The sequence below is a fragment of the Gnatocerus cornutus genome, chromosome 9 (genome assembly GCF_029298725.1).
Source record: "Gnatocerus cornutus isolate USDA-ARS CGAHR chromosome 9, icGnaCorn1.1, whole genome shotgun sequence".
NCBI lineage: Eukaryota > Metazoa > Arthropoda > Insecta > Coleoptera > Tenebrionidae > Gnatocerus > Gnatocerus cornutus.
This window is the reverse complement of record NC_142241.1, coordinates 1,954,877-1,964,167: the sequence shown is the minus strand read 5'-3', so window position 1 is coordinate 1,964,167 and position 9,291 is coordinate 1,954,877. Positions and strand designations below refer to the sequence as shown.

The 9,291-nt window shown below is 32.3% G+C and overlaps 1 protein-coding gene across 1 annotated transcript in view; it reads right to left on the bottom strand.

Moving 5' to 3' along the window:
- Window positions 1-3,714: 3,714 nt before the first annotated feature.
- LOC148167721 (uncharacterized) overlaps window positions 3,715-9,291 on the bottom strand; it is a 29,630-nt gene continuing 24,053 nt past the window's right edge. Inside the window, exon 6 of the mRNA XM_088045358.1 lies at window positions 3,715-4,671. Coding sequence (XP_087901484.1) covers window positions 3,794-4,671 — 878 coding nt within the window. The 3' untranslated portion in view covers window positions 3,715-3,793. The remainder of the gene's footprint in view (window positions 4,672-9,291) is intronic.

The following is a 9,291-nucleotide window of genomic DNA, read 5'->3' as shown; positions in this document are numbered from 1 at the left end:
ACCCACATTTCTGTACCACGACTATTGCTAAACTGACGGAATCTCCAATAATAGCTATTTGTGTACCAAGGCCAAAAAGTGGCCGAGTCTTTTTTTAATGGCCGAGGCCAGAAAGAAGGCGAGGGCAAAATGTCACTTTTTGGCCGTGTTACACACAAGATTTTTTAGGCGACATCATTAAATTTACAAGTTAATTAATATTTATTTATGATTTATTGATTTAATCAATTATAACAACTGAATAATTGTAAATATTTATGAATCCTTCAGAAAAGTTCATATTTTCCTTATTTACATTTGCAGTTTCAGCACGTGTAGCTTCACAATTTGTATGAATTAGGTTTAATGTGTTTTTAATGTTGTTGCAGGAGCACTGCTAGACATGTTCATTTTCAATAATTCAACACGTCTTTGTTGCACTTTACAGCTGTTTGTCGATTTGATTTTATCTAAATAATTATAAAATTGAGGGTAATATCGGTATCTTGACGTAATATGCAAAACTATGGATATATGGCGCCACCATAGATCGGCCGAAAATGTTTGCGGCCAGAAAAGACTCACTTTTAGGCCGCTTTTAAGGCCTAAAAATTTCATTTTCAGTTTAAGTCGCCTAAAAAGACATTTTTGCCACTTGTTTATTAACGTTTTTATTCAGAACTTTTCGATGGTCTGGACTGAACTTGACATTGACATCCAAATTCAGTAAACTGCAAACTTTAGTCATTTTTTTCTCGGAAACGGTGACGTTTTGGAACGCGAAATTTGTCAAATGTCTGATATTGGGGTTGATGAAATCTTTGTACCTTATTCGGGTTTACCCTGTATTTTGTATCTCCAATTGAACTTTATTTCCGGACAGTCTAGTTGCAGTTACCGATCAAATCATTATCAATAATTATTATTATTTAGGGCGAATAAATTATTTAGACTTATACGAAAACGTTACCAAATTTTTAAAGATCAACATTTGACACATTGAAAATTCACTTTTTGTGATAATTTCAATTGTCACTTGATTTCTCCTAGAATTTTTGCCATTTTTTAAGTTTAACATTTGACACATTGAAATGTCACTTTTAGTGTAAATTTCAACGGTTACTTTGATTTCTCCTAGAATTTTTGCCATTTTTTAAGTTTAACATTTGACACATTGAAGTGCCACTTTTAGTGTTAATTTCAATTGTTACTTGATTTTTTCTAGAATTTTTGCCACCTTTAAAGATTAACATTTGACACATCGAAAAGTTACTTTTTGTGTAAATTTCCAAGGTTACTTGATTTCTCTTAGAATTTTTGCCATTTTTAAAGTTTAACAATTGAGACATTAGAAAATCACTTTTTTTGTTAATTCAATTGTTACTTGATTTCTCCTAGAATTTTTGCCATTTTTAAAGTTTAACAATTGCAACATTGAAATGTCACTTTTAGTGTTAATTTCAATTGTTCCTTGATTTTTTCTAGAATTCTTGCTATCTTTAAAGATTAACATTTGACACATTGAAATGTCACTTTTAGTGTTAATTCAATTATTCCTTGATTTTTCCTAGAATTTTTGCTTTTAGTTAAATTAGTGTTAAATAGTGTCAATTGTTCATTAATTTTTTCTAGAATTTTTGCAATTTAAAAGTTTAACATTTGACACATTGAAATGTCACTTTTAGTGTAAATTTCAAAGGTTACTTTGATTTCTTTTAGAATTTTTGCAATTTAAAAGTTTAACATTTGACACATTGAAATGTCACTTTTAGTGTAAATTTCAAAGGTTACTTTGATTTCTCTTAGAATTTTTGCCATTTTTAAAGTTTAACATTTGACACATTGAAATGTCACTTTTAGTCTTAATTCAATTATTCCTTGATTTTTCCTAGAATTTTTGCTTTTAGTTAAATTAGTGTTAAATAGTGTCAATTGTTCATTAATTTTTTCTAGAATTTTTGTAATTTAAAAGTTTAACATTTGACACATTAAAATGTCACTTTTAGTGTAAATTTCAAAGGTTACTTTGATTTCTCTTAGAATTTTTGCCATTTTTAAAGTTTAACATTTGACACATTGAAATGTCACTTTTAGTGTTAATTCAATTATTCCTTGATTTTTCCTAGAATTTTTGCTATTAGTTAAATTATTGTTAAATAGTGTCAATTGATCATTAATTTTTCCTAGAATTTTTGCCATTTTTAAAGTTTAACATTTGACACATTGAAATGTCACTTTTAGTGTTAATTCAATTATTCCTTGATTTTTCCTAGAATTTTTGCTATTAGTTAAATTATTGTTAAATAGTGTCAATTGATCATTAATTTTTCCTAGAATTTTTGCCATTTTTAAAGTTTAACATTTGACACAATGAAATGTCACTTTTAGTGTAAATTTCAAAGGTTACTTTGATTTCTCTTAGAATTTTTGCCATTTTTAAAGTTTAACATTTGACACATTGAAATGTCACTTTTAGTGTTAATTCAATTATTCCTTGATTTTTCCTAGAATTTTTGCTTTTAGTTAAATTAGTGTTAAATAGTGTCAATTGTTCATTAATTTTTTCTAGAATTTTTGCAATTTAAAAGTTTAACATTTGACACATTGAAATGTCACTTTTAGTGTAAATTTCAAAGGTTACTTTGATTTCTTTTAGAATTTTTGCAATTTAAAAGTTTAACATTTGACACATTGAAATGTCACTTTTAAACAATGTCACAAATTTACACTAATAAATTTCAAAGGTTACTTTGATTTCTCCTAGAATTTTTGCCACTTTTAAAGTTTAACATTTGACACATTGAAATGTCACTTTTAGTGTTAATTTCAATTGTTACTTGATTTCTCTTAGATTTTTTGCCATTATTAAAGTTGAACATTTGACACATTGAAAAGTCACTTTTTGGGTTAATTCAATTGTTGCTTGATTTTTCCTAGAATTTTTGCCATTTTTAAAGTTTAACATTTGACACATTGAAATGTCACTTTTAGTGTTAATTGTTATTTGATTCCTCCTAGAATTTTTGTCATTTTTAATTTACATAATAAAAAACTTTACCAACATTTTAACAGTCGTTGCAAATGATCTTCGATTTTGATTAGTGAAATTATTTAGAAACGTGAGATTTATCGAAAAACTACAATTTTGTAGGCCGGTTTACACAATAATATAATTGAAAATCAACTAATCTCACCGATTGTGGACATTGGATTGGCGGAAAAACGATCACATGCCACTTTAACATGACGTTAAATATTTTATCAAAATTAAAGATTTAACTTAGCTTCTGTAAACCGGCCCTGTGGGTATTTAAATTAAAAAATTAACAAAATCTTCGAAAATTAACAAAACATGTTTTTTTCTAAAAATCGATCCATGATCTTTGTCATGCAGCTTCTAAATGGCTAAAGATAATATAATTTGTTTATCACCTTTATAATATCTTACCAATTTAGAAGTTCTATAAAAAACGTTCGTTTTTCGAAATTTACATCAGTCTTTTTCCTACAAATATTTTGTCAAAAACTAATTCTCCCGGCGAGTTCTATAGTTCGTCTCTGAAAGCTGTTTTATAAAGTTTCATGATTTTACAAAAAGTGAACGCGGAGTACTGAAAAAAAAAATTACAAACATCTCAGTACAAATTTCGTCCAAAATTTGTTGTACTAGTGCTACTATACAATTGGACATTAACTGTATTTTAGGTACTTTATTATTTAATAAAATATATGGTATTAATTTTTGTTCATCTTTATTAGTAAAAACACCACAATAAAGTCACATGGACCAAAAATAAATTCACTCACTTTTTAATTAACAATCCAAAATTGGTTTAGTTAAATTCACAATTGCGCAAACTATAATAAAAATATCATCAACTCGTGGCCAAAGAGAAACTGGTAATGGTTTTTGAAGTATTTCAAAAATTTTAATTCTCTGGTTCACCCGCTCAATTTTTTTATTTGGTAATGGTTGTTTTTTATTAAAATGTGCTTGTTTTTTCAAAAATGGAGATTGGATAACTTTTAGTCCACGAGTTAAAAGTCGTTTATCAACCATAATTTCATCTTTCCACATTTCTAGCTTCTCTCTTAAACCACTTTGCTCAAAAATAGCTTTGTTAGAAAGCCTTCCTCCATAACCTTTGCTTACAAATGTTATTAATCTCGCCGGTGTTACAGCAGTCATGAATTTTATAGTATGAGCTTTTTTATACTTGGAATATGTTGCCAATCGAAGCTTTGACTTTTTAGATTTTTTAATGGGGATTTCTATACAATCTAAAACGATTTTATGTTTTGTAAAATCTTCTGGCCAATTGATCGCTGGTCGTAAAACTTCTGATAACAGGGTTAAACAGTCATGGAAAATTTTTCGACACGTTGCTGTCACACATTTAAACAACACAGCTAAAACGGCGTATGTGAAGCCATTTTTTAGTTTCATGAAAGTCATGAGAAGGCACTCTTTTAGAGATAATTTATGCATCCATGTTAATCCACCAAGAAATGATTCACATGATGAGACAATACGATCAAATAATTTGAAACTGAGGATTCCAGTCATTGTGTTCAGTTCAGCTTCGGTTGTGATGGTGGACACAAACGAAGAAGGTAAATCTTCACTCACAACCTGCGTTTCTTGTTTTTTTCTGCTTGCCAAATTTAACAAAGCCTCGGCTGCTTCTTGCTCTGCGAAATTAAAAATACATAAAATACCAATAAAAATCCCTCTAAAAATGTGAAAAATCGAAAATGTACCCCAATGGCATTAGTCTCAAAAAATAGAGAAAAATTCACTGATAAATCTCCCATATCAAGTTTGTCTCCACCAGCCGTCAGAGGGTTGTAATCTCGCCCCATTTTAATTCACCCTCTAAAAATGTGAAAATTCGAAAATGTACCCCAATGGCATTAGACTAAAAAAATAGAGAAAAATTCACTGATAAATCTCCCATATCAGGTTTGTTTCCACCAGCCGTCAGAGGGTTGTAATCTCGCCCCATTTTAATTCACCCTCTAAAAATGTGAAAATTCGAAAATGTACCCCAATGGCATTAGACTAAAAAAATAGAGAAAAATTCACTGATAAATCTCCCATATCAGGTTTGTTTCCACCAGCCGTCAGAGGGTTGTAATCTCGCCCCATTTTAATTCACCCTCTAAAAATGTGAAAAATCGAAAATGTACCCCAATGGCGTTAGACTCAAAAAATAGAGAAAAATTCACTGATAAATCTCCCATATCAGGTTTGTTTCCACCAGCCGTCAGAGGGTTGTAATCTCGCCCCATTTTAATTCACCCTCTAAAAATGTGAAAAATCGAAAATGTACCCCAATGGCGTTAGACTCAAAAAATAGAGAAAAATTCACTGATAAATCTCCCATATCAAGTTTGTCTCCACCAGCGGTCAGAGGGTTGTAATCTCGCCCCATTTTAATTCACCCTCTAAAAATGTGAAAATTCGAAAATGTACCCCAATGGCATTAGACTCAAAAAATAGAAAAAACTTCACTGATAAATCTCCCATATCAAGTTTGTCTCCACCAGCGGTCAGAGGGTTGTAATCTTGCCCCATTTTCACCCTCTAAAAATGTGAAAAATCGAAAATGTACCCCAATGGCATTAGACTCAAAAAATATAGAAAACTTCACTGATAAATCTCCCATATCAGGTTTGTCTCCACCAGCCGTCAGAGGGTTGTAATCTCGCCCCATTTTAATTCACCCTCTAAAAATGTGAAAATTCGAAAATGTACCCCAATGGCATTAGACTAAAAAAATAGAGAAAAATTCACTGATAAATCTCCCATATCAGGTTTGTTTCCACCAGCCGTCAGAAGGTTGTAATCTCGCCCCATTTTAATTCACCCTCTAAAAATGTGAAAAATCGAAAATGTACCCCAATGGCATTAGACTCAAAAAATATAGAAAACTTCACTGATAAATCTCCCATATCAGGTTTGTCTCCACCAGCCGTCAGAGGGTTGTAATCTCGCCCCATTTTAATTCACCCTCTAAAAATGTGAAAATTCGAAAATGTACCCCAATGGCATTAGACTAAAAAAATAGAGAAAAATTCACTGATAAATCTCCCATATCAGGTTTGTTTCCACCAGCCGTCAGAGGGTTGTAATCTCGCCCCATTTTAATTCACCCTCTAAAAATGTGAAAAATCGAAAATGTACCCCAATGGCGTTAGACTCAAAAAATAGAGAAAAATTCACTGATAAATCTCCCATATCAAGTTTGTCTCCACCAGCGGTCAGAGGGTTGTAATCTCGCCCCATTTTAATTCACCCTCTAAAAATGTGAAAAATCGAAAATGTACCCCAATGGCATTAGTCTCAAAAAATAGAGAAAAATTCACTGATAAATCTCCCATATCAAGTTTGTCTCCACCAGCCGTCAGAGGGTTGTAATCTCGCCCCATTTTAATTCACCCTCTAAAAATGTGAAAAATCGAAAATGTACCCCAATGGCGTTAGACCCAAAAAATAGAGAAAAATTCACTGATAAATCTCCCACATCAAGTTTGTCTCCACCAGCCGTAAGAGGGTTGTAATCTCGCCCCATTTTAATTCACCCTCTAAAATGTAAAAAATCGAAAATGTACCCTAATGGCGTTGGACCCAAAAAATAGAGAAAACTTCACTGATAAATCTCCCATATCAAGTTTGTCTCCACCAGCCGTAAGAGGGTTGTAATCTCGCCCCATTTTAATTCACCCTCTAAAAATGTGAAAATTCGAAAATGTACCCTAATGGCATTAGACCCAAAAAATAGAGAAAACTTCACTGATAAATCTCCCATATCAAGTTTGTCTCCACCAGCGGTCAGAGGGTTGTAATCTTGCCCCATTTTAATTCACCCTCTAAAAATGTGAAAAGTCGAAAATGTACCCCAATGGCATTGGACTAAAAAAATAGAGAAAAATTCACTGATAAATCTCCCATATCAGGTTTGTTTCCACCAGCCGTCAGAGGGTTGTAATCTCGCCCCATTTTAATTCACCCTCTAAAAATGTGAAAAATCGAAAATGTACCCCAATGGCATTAGACTCAAAAAATAGAGAAAACTTCACTGATAAATCTCCCATATCAGGTTTGTCTCCACCAGCCGTCAGAGGGTTGTAATCTCGCCCCATTTTAATTCACCCTCTAAAAATGTGTAAATTCGAAAATGTACCCCAATGGCATTAGACTAAAAAAATAGATAAAAATTCACTGATAAATCTCCCATATCAGGTTTGTTTCCACCAGCCGTCAGAGGGTTGTAATCTCGCCCCATTTTAATTCACCCTCTAAAAATGTGAAAAATCGAAAATGTACCCCAATGGCATTAGTCTCAAAAAATAGAGAAAAATTCACTGATAAATCTCCCATATCAAGTTTGTCTCCACCAGCCGTCAGAGGGTTGTAATCTCGCCCCATTTTAATTCACCCTCTAAAAATGTGAAAAATCGAAAATGTACCCCAATGGCGTTAGACCCAAAAAATAGAGAAAAATTCACTGATAAATCTCCCACATCAAGTTTGGGTTGTAATCTCGCCCCATTTTAATTCACCCTCTAAAAATGTAAAAAATCGAAAATGTACCCTAATGGCGTTGGACCCAAAAAATAGAGAAAACTTCACTGATAAATCTCCCATATCAAGTTTGTCTCCACCAGCCGTAAGAGGGTTGTAATCTCGCCCCATTTTAATTCACCCTCTAAAAATGTAAAAAATCGAAAATGTACCCTAACGGCGTTGGACCCAAAAAATAGAGAAAACTTCACTGATAAATCTCCCATATCAAGTTTGTCTCCACCAGCCGTCAGAGGGTTGTAATCTCGCCCCATTTTAATTCACCCTCTAAAAATGTGAAAAATCGAAAATGCACCCCAATGGCATTAGACTCAAAAAGTAGAAAAACTTCACTGATAAATCTCCCATTTCAGGTTTGTCTCCACCAGCCGTCAGAGGGTTGTAATCTCGCCCCATTTTAATTCACCCTCTAAAAATGTGAAAAATCGAAAATGTACCCCAATGGCATTAGACTCAAAAAGTAGAGAAAACTTCACTGATAAATCTCCCATTTCAGGTTTGTCTCCACCAGCCGTCAGAGGGTTGTAATCTCGCCCCATTTTAATTCACCCTCTAAAAATGTGAAAAATCGAAAATGCACCCCAATGGCATTAGACTCAAAAAGTAGAAAAACTTCACTGATAAATCTCCCATTTCAGGTTTGTCTCCACCAGCCGTCAGAGGGTTGTAATCTCGCCCCATTTTAATTCACCCTCCAAAAATGTAAAAAATCGAAAATGTACCCTAATGGCATTAGACCCAAAAAATAGAGAAAACTTTATCGAATAATCTCCGATATCATATTTGTTTCCACCAGCCGGTAGGGGATTGTTAGGCTTATTAAATAAACTAAATTGTTTTTTTTGGCAACCCATAATACACTATCTGTGTATTGTAAAGTGCTTATTTAGATTTTCGGAAATTTGAATTTACCGGCAAATCGTTATTTTCTAAATAAAATTTAAAATTTTTAAATTATCTCTCAAGTAGATAAAGTTAGGCATCTAAGCATATTTTTTTTAATTCAGAATCAGTAAAATGGAAAATCGGAGGGGGTCGTTTCAGTCATCTTAGCTCTGTGTTTTTTGAAATAACTGGAAAACGTAAAAACACAAAATTTAGAAAATACAGTAGCATAAAATTATGGCTTATCACTTATCACTAATTGATTGTGTTTTGTGATGCATGAAACTCTTACCTGGCGTAATTTTGTATTTAATTTTTGAAATACATTTTTTGAAAATGAAAAATGAACAGAAATTGGAAATTGTAGCACAAATTTACACAAAATTATGAAGTTTAAACTTATTTTGCGATCCTCGAACTGGACTCACCTAAAATGAATTTGGTTCATCTCAGTTTTGTGATTTTTTTTTTTGAAAAGTTTTTAACCAATTATGTAATTTTTCTGATAAATTGATGTTACTCTATCCCGAAGAAAAAACAATTTGCCGGTAAATTCAAACTTACAAAAATTGAGACTGCAACTTATTACAAAGAAAGGTGTATTCTGGGTTGCCAGAAAACACTCTCTCTTTTGGTCTAAAGGTAAAAAAATTAAAGATTACTATCTGATAGTTTGTGGAAGCAAATGTGATTAATGGAATTAATTAGGATTTTTTTTTCTAATTTTTGACATTAATTCCATTGGGGTACATTTTCGATTTTTCACATTTTTACAGGGTGAATTTAAACGGGGCGAGATTACAACCCTCTGATGGCTGGTGGAGACAAACTTGATGTGA